Raw genomic sequence first — 18441 nt, 5'->3', positions numbered from 1 at the left:
TTGGTACTAAGGGGCCTAAAGTGTGCCAAGAAAACATCTCCCACACCATTACACCACCACCACCACCACCACCAGCCTGCCCAGTGGTAACAAGGCATGACGGATCCATGTTCTCATTCTGTTTACGCCAAATTCTGACTCTACCATCTGAATGTCTCAACAGAAATCGAGACTCACCAGACCAGACAATATTTTTACAGTCTTCAACTGTCCAATTTTGGTGAGCTCGTGCAAATTTTCCTATTTTTAGTGGAGATGAGTGGTACCCGGTGGGGTCTTCTGCTGGTGTAGCCCACCCGCCTCAAGGTTGTGCGTGTTGTGGCTTCACAAATGCTTTGCTGCATGCCTCGGTTGTAACGGGTGGTTATTTGAGTCAAAGTTGATCTTCTATCACCTAGAATCAGTCGGCCCATTCTCCTCTGACCTCTAGCATCAACAAGGCATTTTCGCCCAGAGGATTGCCGCACACTGGATGTTTTTCCTTTTTCAGACCATTCTTTGTAAACCCTAGAAATGGTTGCGTGTGAAAACCCCAGTAACTGAGCAGATTGTGAAATAACTCAGACCAGCCCGTCTGGCACCAACAACCATGCCACGCTCAAAGTTGCTTAGATCACCTCTCTTTCCCATTCTGACATTCAGTTCGGAGTTCAGGAGATTGTCTAGACCTGGATCACACCCCTACATGCATTGAAGCAGCTGCCATGTGATTGGTTGATTAGATAAATGCATTAACGAGAAATCTTACAGGTGTTCCTAATAATCCTTTAGGTGAGTGTATTTATATTTAAATCTTAAGTCTCAGACCATACTGATATTGCATCTTTCTTCCCTCTCTTCAATTGTCAATTGTTATTGTATATTTCTTGTAAAGCTGTAAATTCTATTGTATTGTTATACTATATACTTAACAGTATTTTTTTGTTATATATTTGTTACGGTCCCTTCTGTTTTTATTCTTTATATGTTAAGCGAGAGTTGTACTTTGTACTCAAATTCCTTGTTTGATTACGCAAACCTGGCCAATAAAGCTGATTTCTGATTCTGAAAACGCCACGTTGGGCCAGTAAATATAATAACCCGGTTGCCCATCCGGGCATCATCGTATCATAAATGACATTATCGTTCTCTTGCCCACGTCTGAGAATGCTTGTTGAATTGATATGAATGTGCTGTTGGCCAATCAAGAATTGAGTAGGCGCTTGACGCTTTTGCAATTTTTATGCTTATGTTTTTGACCTTGGCTGGAACGTGGTTTGTTGTGTTTTGGTGCACAGTCTTGTGCCCCTAGTGTTCGTTAACGAACCCTGTGTTGTCTCCCGAGACCGGGCTTTTTCACGGTGTGTTCAGGGGGCAGGCAGCTAGCGGATCAAGGAGCGACGCCTACGAATTGAGACACAAATGAAATCGCGCTGAAACCATGCCAGGAACTCCTAGTGCACCTTAAACGTTGAACCCCGAACCGAATAAAGAAGGAAACGTCTCCGTCACGCGCTGACTCATGCTGTTTCCCTGTCTGTGTGTCCCAGTTTCCAGTCGGAGCGCGAGTCTGGAGACAGAAACTTTGCCATCGGCTACTACCTGAAGGAGAAGAAGGTAAGGTCGTGTAGAGCTGAGAGCGAGAAACCTCCTCACGGTGCAGCCAGACTGTTATATTTTTTAGTATTCTCGCTCACATAAGTCACAATCATATTTACCCAGAGCCAGTCCTAAACAGTTTGGGGCCCTAGTCAAGAAGTCGGCTGTTTTTGTCTCTTTTTTGACTCTTTACAACATTGCTGTGTGATTTTCTTTTTACCTACATTTCCATCTTTAACTTTTCTTTACTCAGTTGGACTGCGGGCACCACTTGCTTTTGCCTATACTGCCTATGCCACGGGCCGGCCCTGCATTTACTTCTTATTTTTGGTCCACTGTACCCGTGTAAACTGATCTGAACATGCAGAGCGATACTTTTGTTGTTGTCATACACTTAACATTTGTGTTGTTGTTGTTTTTGCAAAGTAAACATGTTCTCATTAACTCTATTTTACATGTGATGTTCTCCTTAACTTGTAGCTGTAAGATACGCCATACTTTCTGCATCATTATGTAATTTTGCCCTTTAAAGTGACTAGTGCAGTTCCTATTTTGAGAGCGTGCCTGTTCAAAACGGGCTGATTGCTTGCTTCCCAGTCATTTTTCCCCCCCCACAACTTTATCTTACTATAAGCACGGTTAAATCGGGCTCGGCTGCGGCTCATCTAGAGATTCAGCGTGTCCCCTTTTTTTCCGACTAGCCGTCACACATCTAGGTAGCGATGGGGGGGGGGGAACGGGGAACCCCGGCTTAGCCTGCTGGGGAAGCCGATACAGCTCATTACAACATTTCTGTGCGATTTTTACCTACATTTACATCTTATTATCTTTAACTTTTCTTTATAAAAAGAATGCCTCTATAATCCGAACAATACCGGCATATCCCACATGTCATAACCCGTGTGTTGTCTTCCCGTTTTCTAAATGTCTATATCAGAAACATGGGTTTCTTTTTGACTACCTGATTTTGATTGCTCAAAAACAACACAGATGATTCCATACGAAGCGCTTCGCAAGTACAACAACAGATCGGAACTCTACTTTCATTGCATTTTGGGTGTTTTTTATTAAATTTTTCAGCACTTGAAATGTTTTTTTAAAATGTTTCGAAACAGTATCCTCACTGAACGTTGACATACACTCTTCTGTGATGATCCTTCCTTTAATATTAGTCTAAATAATTCATAATTTCTGCTTTTTTATATATATAACATATTTAACTAAAATAAAAAGAATTAGATATGATCTCCTATAAATGAGGATTATTATTGACCATGAATTCCAAAAATAATTGTAGAAGTGGTGGTAGTAAGTTGGTGTTAGTGGTGTTTATACATGGTAGTGGAAAGAAGCATTAAAGGTCCAGTGTGTAATGTGTTTAGTTCACAAACTTGTCCTTTTTCATGAATAGTGACCACCACCATCAATTCCAAGTATTCCTATTGGCTTGAAATTTGACATTTGCGTTTGCATGAACTGGGGTAGACGCTCCATATCCATGAGCCATCTTGAAATGCGTTAATACATACAGGACATACTGCTCCGCTTTTCGTGTTTTCGCTGTCACGTGATAAACTCACAGGTGCTGCTAACGCTGCTAACGAGTATCGTAGCTTCCCGGCACCGGGCAAGTTTGAAGAAGGAAACATGGAGGACCACACGTATTCAAAATCCAAATTTCAGGAACAGGAGTTTTCTTCTTCGCCCAGAAAAAAGGAAAAAGGATATTAAAAAGAGCAAGAGACCGGCTTTTTGAAGCGCAAAAAAAACAACATTGGCAAACGTGTCGAAAAAGAGACCCTAGAGAAAGGGTTTTCAGTTTTGAGCCAGGAGGACGACGCATGTCGAATGGAAGACAACACAAGGGTTAATCGGCCTTATTCAGAATATCCAAACAGAAAATGCTGTTCACTTGACCTGAATCTAAATCGGAATAATGTCACATTCTGAGTAATAGTGGAATATTAGTGTGCATGTACTGTAAACCTACTGAATGTTGTCGTTCTTTCAGTGTTTTCCAGAGGGGACAGACATGACCTCCATCCTCGACTTCTACTTCCAGGTAAACGGAGCTTAGATGGGGGGGGGAAAGGGGGTGTTATTTCTTCCACTACTGAACTGTTTAAACGTGCAACAAGTAGCTAAAGCTGCAGAAGCCCATTCGTGTCATCTTGGGTATTTAAAATGTCATTTAATTTGACGATCGCAAGCGAAACGGCTACATTTCGCCGTGTAACCTGTTTCAAGTCAACCGTGGATATTTCTTAATAGTTTAATCAAGTCAGACCTTTATTCTTTGAGGGCTCCTAAAAAGCTTTGTGCCTGGGAGAGATGTGTATGATGTGCTTATGGTGTTGTCATTTATACGCGTTTGTTTGGTTTATGGTAGGGCTGAACGATTTGAAGAAAAAATCGATTTAAAAATTTTTATTTAGCAATACTGTATCGATTTTCAAAAACGCAATATCGATTTTTCTTTTTTTTTACGTGCAAAAATATTCATGTAAGACAGTGATTCACATTTATGTTGTGTTTAAACCTGCTGCCGCTAGATGGCTATGCTGAGACGCACCACTAGTGTCCTTGCCTAGCAGTGCCTAACGGTGCCTTACGGTGCCTGACTTTTTGCTAGAAGCTAACAATGTAGCTATGGCTGAACTTTGGTCTACTTTAGCATATAAACATTAGCTCACTAAGAACCTGGGAACCACAATCCCAAACTGGCAGTTTGATTTTCTGTGTACTGAATTGTTATGAATTGGCAGCAATAAGTGCTTTTCTTTTAATAAGCGTTGAGCATTGAACAGTCAAACACAGGACATTTATCACAAAAGCTAAAGTTATAATAATAATAATAATAATAATTAAAAAAAAAAATTCCAATGAAAGATATCCGTACTTTCCTGTAAACCAAAATTTCTGATCTGGTTCAATTCAGTTTTATTTATAGTATCAAATCATAACAAGAGTTATCTCAGGACACTTTACAGATAGAGTAGGTCTAGACCACACTCTATAATTTACAAAGACCCAACAATTCCAGTAATTCCCCCAAGACAATGGAACTATGACTAGAAATAGTAGTTGTAGTAGTTCATGGCGTAGCAGGGCACTGCAGGACGTAGCAGGGTGTTACAGGACGTAGCAGGGCACTGCAGGGCGTAGCAGAACGTAGCAGGGCGTAGCAGGGCACTGCAGAGTGTAGCAGGGCATAGCAGGGCGCGAAGCAGGACCACGGCGACAGCTGCAACCATGATTTAGGTGCCACCCTAATCCGAGGAAAACTGCTGGGCGAAAAGAACATGAGGACTCAGTTCAATAGCAGCATCTAAATATTACACCTTCTACAATCATGTTAAATAAAGTTATACAAAATAAATAAACAATCCACTGAAAATGTGGGCATTTTAGGCCTTTACAGCTGAAGACATGAAAGGGGAGAGAAAGAGGGAATGACATGCAGCAAAGGGCCGCAGGGCGGAGTTCAACCGGTGCCCGCTGCATCGAGGCGAGGGGGTTCATGTTGCAAATTGTATGTTTTTTTTGTATGATATTAAAAAAAGAGAACTTGTTAATCACAAAATAAATTTGTTTATGTACCTTATGATCTTCCCCATGTCAGTTGTGTTCCATTGAGGTGACCTGCGAGAGCGCCAGCGTCATGGCGGCGACTCTGGCCAACGGCGGCTTCTGTCCAATCACAGGAGAGCGCGTGCTGAGCCCCGAGTCGGTGCGAGACACTCTGAGTCTGATGCATTCCTGCGGCATGTACGACTTCTCCGGGCAGTTCGCTTTCCACGTCAGTATCTCGTTTGTCAAACCCGAGCTCCTTTTTCGGGTGGGGGGAAAATGCGTTTCAACACATCGTCCTCCTCCCTCCTTCCGTTTCAGGTCGGTCTGCCGGCTAAATCTGGCGTCGCCGGTGGCATTCTGCTGGTTGTTCCAAACGTGATGGGCATCATGTGTTGGTCTCCACCGCTCGACAAGCTGGGAAACAGCGTCAGAGGCATCCAGTTCTGCACGGTAAGGGTTAGGTAAAGGTTTTTTTTATTTAACCTTTATTTAACCAGGTTAGTCTCATTGAGATGCAAAATCTCTTTTTCAATAGGCTATATTAGCCCTCCTACACAATCTGGACTGTGGTCATAACATCTGCTTGTTATTACCTGTTATATATTGTTCTTAAAGTATATCATTTCTTTTCTTGTTTGTCAAGCAATTCTATTATGTTCACCTTCTTGTCTTTTCATAGTCATAGTTAATATTTAATAATAAAGCTATTGCACTGTTCAATCCCTGCACTGATCACTTTTGCACTACCACCATTGCACACACTCGACCACAGCACGTTATCGTGGTCATTGCATCACATGGTCAGTCCATACCAGACCTTTTTAATCACTTCACAAATTGTTAAATCTTTAAATTTCTGCGAGTGATTTTTATGTATGTGAGATATATGTGTATATGTGCGTTTGTTGTGTTATGGTTGTCTAAGCTACTGGATGCCTACAATTTCCCTCGGGATGAATAAAGTATCTATCTAAAAGAACCACTGGACAGGATGGTTGCCCTGGCCTCTCTCCTGGAAAGGAAGAAAGAAAGAAATGCCCCGGTGTCACAATACAAAAATCTATTCCAACGTTTAAATACATTTTTATTTAAAAAAAATTTTAAATTAACTTTCCCTTGCGGCTAAAAAGTACACATACCATTAAAAAGTTAATAAAATAAGTGCCAAAGGTAAAAAGTGCTTAAGGTGCTTAAAACAATAAATGATGATAAATAACAATATATAATATTCACACCAGGAAAGGAAGGATTTAAAACCGATCATGGAGTAAACTTTTAGTCACGCATAAAACCGATGGTGTGTGTGTTATTGTTTTTAAAGTGTCGAGGCAAGCAATTCACTATGTAATAATAATAGTTATTATAAATATAAAGGATAAAAAAATAAGATTTACAATAAAAATGATTGAAAATAGACCGTTTTTTTTTGTTTTTTTGTTTCTTGATTATGCGGCACGTCTTCTTAAAAAATGCGGGAATATTTATGCAATTGAAATGGCTTCATCGCGGGGTTTGCAGCTTTTCGATGACGTTCACGTCGCGTAATTACACCACGTCATAACGTTCCCATGGCAACAGGGGAAAACTGCTGCTCTTGTGTGAAGTAAACGCAACATTTTTTATTAATTTTTTTTCAACGAAAATGCGGGGATCATGAAATCATGCAAGCCCCGCATATTTTGCGCGGAAATCGGCAATTTATGCGGCGAAAGTGCGGCGTATTTGAAAAAATGCGCCCCCCCGCATAAATATGCAGACTTTGGCTGATTATGCATAGAATTATGCGATCGCATAATCGCGTTTTTCTGGAGGGACTGAATAGATAAGTCAGAATAAAAATGTGTAAAAGACAAACAAGGCATTTCTAGAATGTTTGTTTATTTGAAAACATAATAAAATGGGACTTAGGAGAAAGGAATAAAAGGAATAACATATTCATCTCTCTGTATGGATAAGGTGCTAAAGAATAGATATATTAAAAACAAATATTAAGACATGAAATAACATTATTTTGAAAGTTGGTAATAAACATAAATATCAAGCAAAGCAATAAAAAATGACAAAAACATCAAGGGTTAGCTAATTAATCTGTGAAAAATATTCTATTGTATCAGTAGCCTAACATGTCCCTTGTTTTTTTTTATGTTTCTTCTGTCCCTTTTTCATAGACTACGTTTTTTTATTTTCTATATGCCACCTTTTCGTTGAATTATTTTTGGAAACCCAACATGCCAAGGCCCTTGAGCGTTTTCTGGGTCTTTTTTCACTTAATTTGTCGTATGTGCTAAAATAAAATAAAATCGAAAAATCTAGTCAAATGTACGCATGTCTTCTTTCAGGACCTGGTTTCCCTCTGTAACTTCCACAACTACGATAACCTGAGACACTTTGCTAAGAAACTGGATCCTCGCAGGGAGGGGGGAGACCAGAGGGTGAGTCCCAGCAACATGCTCCCTTTTTTCAGCTTCTCTCCATCCTCCTTCTCCTCCTCTTAAAGTGCTCATATTATGCTCATTTTCAGGTTCATAATTGTATTTAGAGGTTATATCAGAATAGGTTTACATGGTTTAATTTTTAAAAAAACCACCATATTTTTGTTGTACTGCACATTGCTGCAGCTCCTCTTTTCACCCTGTGTGTTGAGCTCTTTGTTTTAGCTACAGAGTGAGACATCTCACTTCTATTCCATCTTAGTTGGGAGTCGCACATGCTCAGTACCTAGGTAAGGACTACTAGCCAGTCAGAAGCAGAGTATGAGGGCGTGCCCTGACAGTAGCTAGGTAAGGACTACTAGCCAGTCAGAAGCAGAGTATGAGGGCGTGCCCTGACAGTAGCTAGGTAAGGACTACTAGCCAGTCAGAAGCAGAGTATGAGGGCGTGCCCTGACAGTAGCTAGGTAAGGACTACTAGCCAGTCAGAAGCAGAGTATGAGGGCGTGCCCTGACAGTACCTAGGTAAGGACTACTAGCCAGTCAGAAGCAGAGTATGAGGGCGTGCCCTGACAGTACCTAGGTAAGGACTACTAGCCAGTCAGAAGCAGAGTATGAGGGCGTGCCCTGACAGTACCTAGGTAAGGACTACTAGCCAGTCAGAAGCAGAGTATGAGGGAGTGCCACGCTAGCAGCTAGGCGAGCATTATAACGTGTGTTACAAAGTTGTCTCTGAAGTAAAGGCTGGACTACAACAGAGCTGTTTGGAGCAGTTTGTGAACAGTGTTTTCTGTTGGAGATGGTAAGTCCCTTTGGGGTGGACTTTGGGCTTTTTCACTTTATAAACCTATAACGTGCAGAAAAAAGATATATAACACAATAAAGGAAAGGGAAAAAGCATAATATGAACACTTTAAAATCTTTACACTTAGAACATGTTCTGCTGGTTCTCTTGGCTGTAAAGTGTGTCATATCCCCACATGTTCACCTACTACTGTCACTTCTCTCGGTCCTTTTCTTGTGTAGGGATGCACGATGATATCGGCACGACAAAACCCAGAGTTTCCCCTCATCTCAGGGTTAACAAGCTCAGAGTTTTTACTAAACCTGCTTTCTGAAACGGACCCCAGGTGCGATAAAAAAAATTAATCGCGATGCATTTTTTAATGAGCCCAGGCGTAATGCTAGCTAACATTACACAGCAGGTAACGTTAGCCTGCTGTTAGCTAGTAACGCTAGCTTGCTTAAACACGGTTAAAATACTGACAGCTAAACGGTGGAAAGTGTGACTGTATTTCACTGGAAAGGATTCCAACACCGGGATGTACAACAGTCTGCAGCTAAAGACACAGAGGGGGACTCGCTGCACATTGAGACGGCATGGACACTGCCGCTGTCGGAGAGTGTTGCGTTTGTGTCCGGCCCCGTAAGCTTGTGTTGCGTTCAATGTTGTTTTTGTAAATAGGAGACACATCTGCTGTTTTGCACAGTTTATATAAATAAAGGAATATTTTCGTATCGTGAACTTAAATCAAATCGTGAGTTGAGTGTGTGGTTACATCCCTGATTTTCAGCACTTAAAGAGTACAACCCACCTGCAGCTCTCATTATTAGCATTTCCATAAACATGTTCATACACATATGTTCATTCAATGGATATACGGACATTAATACACAATATTTGTAGATCGCGCTGTGCTCGGCAACTCCCCTCGGGCACGTCTCCAAATCTACACGTTGATATCAATAGCAATAATGTAAACCCTGCTACACTCTGTAATGTGCTTCTTGTTGGGTTTCAGGTGAAGTCTGTGATCAATCTGCTGTTTGCTGCCTACACCGGAGACGTCTCCGCCCTCAGGAGGTGAGGCAACTCTTTAGCTCTGTGTGCTAAATGTTCGGACCACCTGCTCTCTTGACACCTCTCTTTAGCCGGTGTCATGGATTTCCTGGGCGCCGATTATTTTTATTTTTACGCATCAAGGAATTTTCAGGGAGACCGTGTGGTGCACTAAGCTCTTTATTCAAAAAAAAAGATCTGAGGTATTTTCTGCAGAACATAACAGGGGACCCTCTTCAGCATTCGTTCCTTTTTATACAGTGGGAGAGTGGACTCCCGCATCGTGCATCAACAACAACAACATCATAGATTTTGTCTCGCTGCGCTTGGAGCTGGGTTTTCACAGGCAGCTCCAACAATTCTGACGGTGCCGGTTGGGGGTGTGATGAACAGTGGCAGTAATAGTCACAATAAAGATAATGCAACAGTGACTACAAATGGTAGTCGTAGTAGTTCATGTCATAGCAGGGCACTGCAGGGCGTTACAGGATGTAGCGTGGCACAGCAGAGCATAGCTGGACGTAGCAGGACGCAGCAGGGTTCAGCAGGACTGCAGCAGGACACCGCAGAGCGTAGCAGGAGGTCTGTCTATCAACCAATGGAGTGGCGCCCAGACATAGCTGCACGTACGCAGAAAACAAGTTACACAAGTTGTAGGACTAGGGTTGGGTAACCTTCACATTTTTACCGGTACTCAGTGTTTCCCATACATACTCAAAGTTTTGAGTGCTTTAGCGACATTGACCTGACTCCCTGAATATGCTGCAGAGACGTCGTCTCGCGCCGCCTCTCTGCTGAGCCCCGTTCACGTAACGGCATCAGTTAAACAGTATTTCACACTATGATGGTTACATTTGCAACTAATCCGCGGTTCACATGCACGCCGAACTGAAGGGGCGGTCCGTTACGCTACTGTAGGTCTATAGGCTATTCAACATCACTGACATCACAACATCACTTCCAAAATGGAAAATATTACACTTCATGATGTTTTGTAGTCACTTAACACTGTTGTATTATTGTACAAATTAGCTACAACAGTAATAGCAGTTACCTTATTTAAGTCACTCATACATTTTTCAATGGGGGGGAAAAAGATACGGTTATGCCCTGTTCATACTAATCAAATGAACTGGACTTTGTTGTCAGATGCGAAAGCCAAGGGCGCTTACTGCGTTATATTCCATTAAATAAAACATGTTGAATTGTTACCTGCAGAATTTAGTATTTTCCTTGACATAAATTAAGATGTGTAAGACGCCTAACGTTAGCTGGTCAGGATATAACATTAGCACGTTATCAGCTGCGTTGTCGAGGTTACCATGCTGTAACGTTAACATTACCTGCTAGCCAATGTCGACGTATGTGCCCCGTGGTGAGGAGCAGAGAGTAACAACGCTGCTTTTCAGGTGTATAATCACGCTAATCACTCTGCCCAAGTAGCAGTGCTTCGCCTTCTGTGGAGAATAGTTCCCAGTAGAGATGTGCACAGGTACGGGCTATTTTTGCCTGGGCAACTGCCGTTTGTGAAAGAGCCTAAATAAACTTTTCTTTCTTTCTTTTTTTCCTTCTTTTTTTGCTGTTGTTTTTTACAGTCAATATGTAACATGAGTTTTCAACCAACAATCAGATGTGACGTTAGCGAAAGTGAAAGTCGGGGACCCTCTTCAGCATTTGTTCCGTTTTATACATTGGGCGAGTGGACTCCCACCTTGTGCGTCCTTTGTGACACAGATTTAGCAATTTGGGGGCCCGAGGCAAACGCAGGCATGCTACTTCGCTAGTAGTACTGCTTTATGCTAAGACTAGTGCTGCTAGCGCAAGCGGCAGCTTTTGGTTGCTCTTTAACATTATTGTTATCTTCAGTAGCTTTCGGCACTGTGAAAAAGATTGGTACCTTTGGCAGTGTCGCTATAAACTTTTCACTGTCCTCCCACTTTTCTTCATTTTCATCATGAATAGTCCATCGGTGTTGATGGGGGCGCCCTGGTAGGTCGGGGCCCAAGGCGATTTGCGGACCTTTGCCTAATGTTAAAGTCCGCCCCCGGTGACACCATGCATCTTGCTGCGCTACAAAGCAAACCGTTTTCTCCATGCTTGCTTTGCTCCAATCAGTGTAAAGATTTTGTAGTCTGTGCTTGACGTTTGTCGGTTCTTTCGTCCAGGTTTGCGTTATCCTCCATGGACATGGAGCAGAGGGACTACGACTCCAGGACGGCCCTGCACGTGGCAGCTGCTGAAGGTAAAAACACCGGAGGAGATTGTTGTCAATGTTAATGTCGTCTCGCTTTGCCAGACCTTCCTCCACAGCGCTGCGGAGGAGGGTCTGGCTAGTCCACACAGCATTCCGGGATGGGAGAAAAAACGTGCTCTGGTTTGTTGGCATTTCTTTAAACCAATCGCAATCGTCTTGGGCGGGGCTAAGCGCCGGATGGAGCCACGGTGCCTCTGCAAAATAGCCTCAGTGTTAGAATAATTTCATTTTCAAATAATAGACCGGACCACTGAAATAGTCAAAGTTCATTTTACTTGAGAACCCGACAAGGAGGCAGTCTCCGCACTACAGAATAGTACAGACAATGACCTAACGAAAAGCTCTCTACTGCTGCTTATTTGTGTGTGAAAGACAATCATGAGACAGGGTTTGATGTCGTCAGTTGTTATCTTGTCGGAGTCGATGACGTCTCCCTTATCTAGTCAGGGAGAGCCTGTTCTTTCCTCAGCATCACACCATGCTCCAGACAAGGACAAGACAGTGTCTCCCATGTTATCTTGTTTAGAGTATTCAGTATAATATTATTATATACAAACGGTTTAATAATAACAAGAGGGAAAGAATGTATCATAATTTCCCTAACGCTCGGGAAGGAACTTGTTCTGGTGGAACACGTGTACGTTCAAAGGTTGTTTTTAGACGTGCGACAGAAAACTGAGCTTGGACAGATAGTCTAGCTAGCTGTCTGGATTTACCCTGCAGAGATCTGAGGAGCAGTTAACCATAGTCCTCACAAATCCACCGGAGGTTAGAACGCCAACACAGAGACAGAGGAAGGGGACGGACATCCGGCCGAAAAGAGTGAAATCCGGCAGAATTTTACGTTTTCTTTGACATTTGCCGCTCTTTTCAATGTTTTCTGACGTGTGTGTGTGTGTGTGTGTCTGTCTGTGTCTGTCTGTCTGTCTCAGGACATGCTGAGGTAGTTCGCTTCCTGCTGGAGGCCTGCAAAGTCAACCCAGTTCCCAAAGACAGGTAACTTTTATTTGTTTTTAACATATAACTATTTTACACAAACCTAAAACACACATGATAAAATACACATACAGAAAAGAAAGAGGCAGTCGCTCTCCCTCCACCCCCGTCCCCGTGTCAGTTACGGTGAAAATACATATGCAGAATTACACATACATACTACACATTTATACACACATAGCATGGCCATATGCACTCTCTAAGGCACAGCAACTTTAATGTAGACCAGCTTGGGTATTATTCAATATGGCAATCATATTTTCAAAGGCAACGGTCTCTGTCATTAGTTTTAACCATTCCGTAATTTCTGCTGGCGATTAGACTTTTATTTCTTTTCTTTTTTTTTACACAAAGTCTGCCAGCTCTCATTTTAAGAATATATCAAGGTTTGAAGGACTTATTTCTCAGCAGGATTATCTTCAGTAGACTCGACTACTGACAGTGTCTTGACAGGTCTTCCCAAAAAAATGAATGAGACAGCTGCAGCTGATTCAGAACGCTGCCGCTAGACCCCTCGCTAAAGCTATGTTTACATTGCTACGTTTTGGTTTTTTAAGCGGCGTTGTGAGCCAAAAGCGATCTCCGTGCACCCAACAGTTTTTAGCTCCAGTAGAAGAACTAATCTCCTACGGACAAACCGCATATCTCATGAAGATTCTCGTATACTGGGCATGCGCGTGCCGTATTCTATTTGAGCTGTGATTATATTGTTAACCGTGTTTTAACTGCTCTACAACGTTTTATGTAAAGCACAATGGAATTGCCTTGTTGCTGAATTGTGCTATGCAATTAAAGCTGCCTTGCCTTTTATTACTTTTTGACCTTTTAAACTGCTTTTTTTCTGACCTTTTTATAGACAAAAAAATGTAATTTAAAGAATCAAAAACTACTAGCTACTTAACAAATGGATGTATTGATAAAAAAAATCACTCTCTAGTTTCAGAATCAGGGGGATGTTTCTGATTATATGTTCTTTTTAGTTGAACCCAGTGGATTCCAGTCGCATTAATTGTTCATGTAAATAGTTTAAGGTTGCAGCAGACCAACATGGCTCTCGTCCACCTCTTGTTCTGTTCGCTTCAGGTGGGGGAACACACCGATGGATGAAGCAGTCCACTTTGGCCACCACGATGTGGTGACCATCCTCCGCGATTACCACAATCAGTACAGCCCTCAGGAAAGCACCGGCGACGACAAGACCAACGCGGAGAAGAACCTGGACGGCATGCTCTGATGGAAAACGCCCTGAGAAAAGAAGCTTAATGGTCAACACATTCTCACTCCCATCGCGTCAAAAAATGCGACGCTTGGTCAGGTGCCTTTTGGCGTAAGTTACTTACTCAAAAAGTCTCCTTTAGCGTCACTTTTTGACGCTCTGGGTCGGGACCTTTGGCGTCACGTTTTTTGACGCTCTGGGTCGGGACCTTTGGCGTCACGTTTTTTGACGCTCTGGGTCGGGACTCATGGCGTCAATTTTTCACGCTCTGGGTCGGGACCTTTGGCATCACGTTTTTTGACGCTCTGGGTCGGGACCTTTTGGCGTCACTATTTGACGCTCTGGGTCGGGACTCTTGGTGTCACATTTTTTTACGCTCTGGGTCGGGACCTTTCGTGTCACTTTTTTGACGCTCTGGGTCGGGACCTTTGGCGTCACTATTTGAAGCTCTGGGTCGGGTACTTGGGCGTAATTTTTTGACGCTGTGGGTCGGGACCTTTGGCGTCACGTTTTTTGACGCTGTGGGTCGGGACCTTTGGCGTCACTATTTGACGCTTTGGGTCTGGACCTTTGGCATCACTATTTGACGCTCTGGGTCGGGACCTTTGGCGTCACTATTTGACGCTCTGGGTCGGGACCTTTGGCGTCACTATTTGACGCTTTGGGTCGGGACCTTTGGCGTAAATTTTTGACACTCTGGGTCGGGACCTTTGGCTTCACTTTTTGACGCTCTGGGTGAAAGTCCTGTGTTGCCAACCATCCTCCTTACGCAGATTTTCAGTCTTTCATACTTCCCTCTACCGTTGTCTCTCTTAATACTACGTCATCTCTCTGCCCAATGCGTTCCATACTGACGCTAAAGGGTGACTTTTACATCTGTATCTGACGCTGAGAGCCACTGACCAAGAGACCACCGTATTCTGTGAGTTGGGAGTGAGAATGGGTTGGGATGGTTGTGAAATGTGTCAGATCATTCAGCCTGGATGGCGGTGCGGTACAGGAAAACGTCTTAAATGGGAATTCTATTTAACAACCCACACGTAGAAAACAGTTAGGAACATTTAAACAACCCAAACGATAAACTGTGTGTGGGGGGGGGGGAAATCCCTCAACAGTCCCTTTACACCCAGAACAACCACCATCCCTTCAGTGTAAAAGCTCCTTGTCATGCTATTTACTGTCGTTTTTGTAAAATATTAATGTATGCACTTAAAGTGGGGGAAAATGTTATTTAATTTCTCCTTCTGTATTTTTTGTCATCAGCTTTATAGGAAATAAGTCGTCCAAGTCTGTTTCAATGGTCCTTTTATTATTCTGAAAAGCTGAAAGCAGGAAGTAGTGGATGTAATGTGGAGGAGGTTTCGTACCCTGGTTCCAAAACCTTCCTCACTTCATCATCCCAACGTGCTGGAATGTATCTTCCTCCACACACTTTTGGTGTGTTTGTGTGATATTTATTCATGTAAGATAACATGTACATTCATGTAGTCTGTGTGTATATATTCCTGAGACGAGGATAAATGAGTATAAATACGTACGGGTGTGTAGTTGTGGTTCTGTAGTCGAACAGCTTTGATCACGAGGTGCGTGAGGTAGATTTCACTAAAAACTGGAAAATGTCAGTATTTCAATTTTCAAATATGGCTTTAAGATTGATATTTAAATTTAAACTGCTAAATATTCAGCCATTAAAGGGTAACTTTGTTTTTTTTTCAACCTATTTTCCCATATCTTTGAGTCTAAATGAGTGATGGGAACAACAATCTACGACATATAGTATATAGCAGTCGGCAGTCAGCGAATCAAGCTACAATGTAAGTTATTGGGCAGTTGTGCAGCTTTAATTTTTACGTCCACAAAAGTGCTTGTTTTGCCGCTGACAGGCTCAGATTAATTCTAAGAGTCTGACAACATTATGGAAAGGATTTCTAGGGAGGTCGACCTTTCTGTTAAAGAGTAAGATCCTTTTTTTTAAACATTAAAACATCTGCGAAATTGCGTCCGCTAAAGCCACCAGACTCCATGTAAATAAACATTTACGTCATTTTAGCGTCATAGAACACACTTCATTCAAGCCGATTTGGTTCGTTTTTCCACTTTTCCAACAATCAAACAAACTCTACGTTTTGGTTGAAATAAACACATAGTTTACCGATTTACATGTGAAAAATATGTTGGCTCTGTACACGCTAAAAGTATTGCTTTCTGGTGAGTTTAGCGATGGAGATTTCGGAGCCGTTTCTAGTTAAACAAAGAGGATCTACTCTTTAACTAAAAGGTCTATCTCTGTAGGGATCCTTTCTGTAATGTAGTCAGACAGAATAATAATCTGAGCCCGTCGGTGACAAAAACTGCTTTTAGTGGATGGAAATTGACGATACGTATCACCCTATAGGATTGCATGGCAGCCCGGTTCGCGGCTGCTGGTCACAGCGTTCTCGCTCAATACTGGACTAATTTCAGAGATTTCTGTTTCCAGTAGTTTTACACACAAAAACATGGGAAGGTTGAGAAAAACAAAAACAAAGTTAGCTTTAAATAGCTTTTTTTATTTTGCAATCTAATTGCTGTTTTTTGTTTTCACCCCCAAAAAAAAAAACTATTTGTTTTATTTTTCACTGTTAAACTGTTATTGTATTTTTATTTAATTGTATTGTAACATAATGTAATGAAAACAAGTCAAAGTTCAGAGTTTCTAAGTATCATACATGACACTGCCGGCGCTGACAGCAGCTCGTATTACTGTAAACGTCCAACGACGGAAGAAGTTTTATACTTTTAAGTTTGCACTCAACAATAGAAAAAATAATACATCCTAAGCATCGTTCAACCCACAGAACTTTTATTTAAAAAAATTCAACTGGAGATCACAAAGTATTTTGAAATGTGTTTTTAAATGGTGCTCAAATCTTCCTGGTATGTGTAAAACTATCCATAACTTTGAGTTATTAGAATGACGCAGCCATAAAAAAACCAACACGAGTCTTTCATGGTGTGATTCAACAAAGCGAATCTAAATGAACTCCTTATTAACAGGTAAACAGCTAGCTCTACAAAGTTCAGCCTCTAATTGTTTCTTACAGCAGTGTTCTCTGGGAGTTGTAGTTGTCTCCTAATTAGGGGTCCAAGCCCGAGGGTCCAAATGAAATGCTATCAGCGCAGAATTTGAGATTTTTGTTCGACACGCCACTCTTAGGCTCCGTACCAAATTTGGTAAAGATCGGCCATTAGGGGGCGCTATAATGAACGTTGCCGCCTTTTGCCAATAACTCAATGCATGTAAATGGGACATTTGCGATTGCAATTTCTCTGCCGTAGTACTTGCTATCAATATGCAACTTGTGATGCTTGTTCGGCATGCCTCTCTGAGGCTCTGTACCAAATTTGAAGATCGACCTTTAGGGGGCGCTTTCGCTGTTTCGCTTGGGTGTCCGACTCGCGCCGGGGGAGGCTTGGACCCCGTCATAACTGTTTGCAGTTCTAGTTTGATTAATTTTTCAGTTTTTTCTTCGTGAGATTTTAACAGGAAAATGTCTGATCTTTTGTAATTATTTGAGTTGTTTTCTTCTTCATTTCATGCTTTAACACTCCCATTGTGACCCAGTGGTGTTTACATTTATTTGTGTTGCTATCAATCTAAATATGTTTGTCACATGAAAGCTTTTAGTGCAGAAAAATGTGTTGACTCTGTAATGTATCACATGAATGGTGATGGTTTGTATGCAAACACGTGTTCCTGCGGAGGACTCAGGACGGTCCAGTCTGTTTCCACAAACAAACTGAAAGGACCTTTTATAATGCAGATGGATTGTGTTTGTATCTGTAATGTGCAGAAGAATCTGTCATACTTGAAAGGTTGTGCAGATGTTGATGATATATGGTGTGTGTGTGTGTGTGTGTAGCGTGTTGGCCGTTTGGATGTTGTCCCTGTACAGACGAAGTGAACCCGGAAATCAACAGGTCTGCGATATTAACAATCTACAGTCCAAATTCCGTTCACGTGGGATCAGTGCATTCAGTTTGATTGAATTTGTTATTTAAAAGTGGATTAAAAGAAGCACAAGCATTGCAAAATGTCAAGGAACAATTAGCAATACAAATGTCATGATTGTACGGTCAAACGAGCAATATTGGCTTTGAGCTGATCCCGACCTGCAGCTCCACTCGGCTGTCGTAGACGTGAAATGTGTGCAGCGACTGAAGTATTCTGAATGTAACGTGTTTGGTGTTCCAATTCCTTCTTTATGTATATTTGTGCTGCCAAGTGTCACAGGCAGTTCACATATTTATTCACAGATAAAAACATTTAATAAAAGTTATAAAATTCAGATTGGCGTCTGTGTTTTAAACCTGTTGACCGTTGTGCGTCTACTCATTTCAAAAATCGGCTTGGGGATTGAACCTACACAAGTGGGAGTACATCGTAAGCAAATCAAATATGCAAAAAGAAAAGATTTAGAAGCCAAATTCCTCATGGAGATTGTATCCTTGTTGCCCTATTAAACATTTTGTTTACATTTTGTGTTAAACGTTTGGGTTCGTTATTATTTTAATT

General features: G+C 41.9%; 1 protein-coding gene across 4 annotated transcripts in view; it reads left to right on the top strand.

Annotated features, from left to right (window-relative positions):
- Positions 1-15423, top strand: part of glsa (glutaminase a) — a 42590-nt gene extending 27167 nt beyond the window's left edge. For all 4 annotated transcript variants that reach the window (XM_078243435.1, XM_078243434.1, XM_078243437.1 and 1 more), the window contains exons 10-18: positions 1530-1596; positions 3590-3640; positions 5201-5377; positions 5470-5601; positions 7491-7583; positions 9383-9444; positions 11586-11662; positions 12607-12670; positions 13754-15423. In XM_078243435.1, coding sequence (XP_078099561.1) covers positions 1530-1596; positions 3590-3640; positions 5201-5377; positions 5470-5601; positions 7491-7583; positions 9383-9444; positions 11586-11662; positions 12607-12670; positions 13754-13904 — 874 coding nt within the window. In that variant the 3' untranslated portion in view covers positions 13905-15423. The remainder of the gene's footprint in view (positions 1-1529; positions 1597-3589; positions 3641-5200; positions 5378-5469; positions 5602-7490; positions 7584-9382; positions 9445-11585; positions 11663-12606; positions 12671-13753) is intronic.
- The last annotated feature ends 3018 nt before the right edge of the window (positions 15424-18441 follow it).

Source organism: Sander vitreus, chromosome 24 (genome assembly GCF_031162955.1).
Source record: "Sander vitreus isolate 19-12246 chromosome 24, sanVit1, whole genome shotgun sequence".
Taxonomy (NCBI): domain Eukaryota; kingdom Metazoa; phylum Chordata; class Actinopteri; order Perciformes; family Percidae; genus Sander; species Sander vitreus.
Note: the sequence above shows the minus strand (reverse complement) of the source record. Positions and strands in the feature narration are given on the sequence as shown.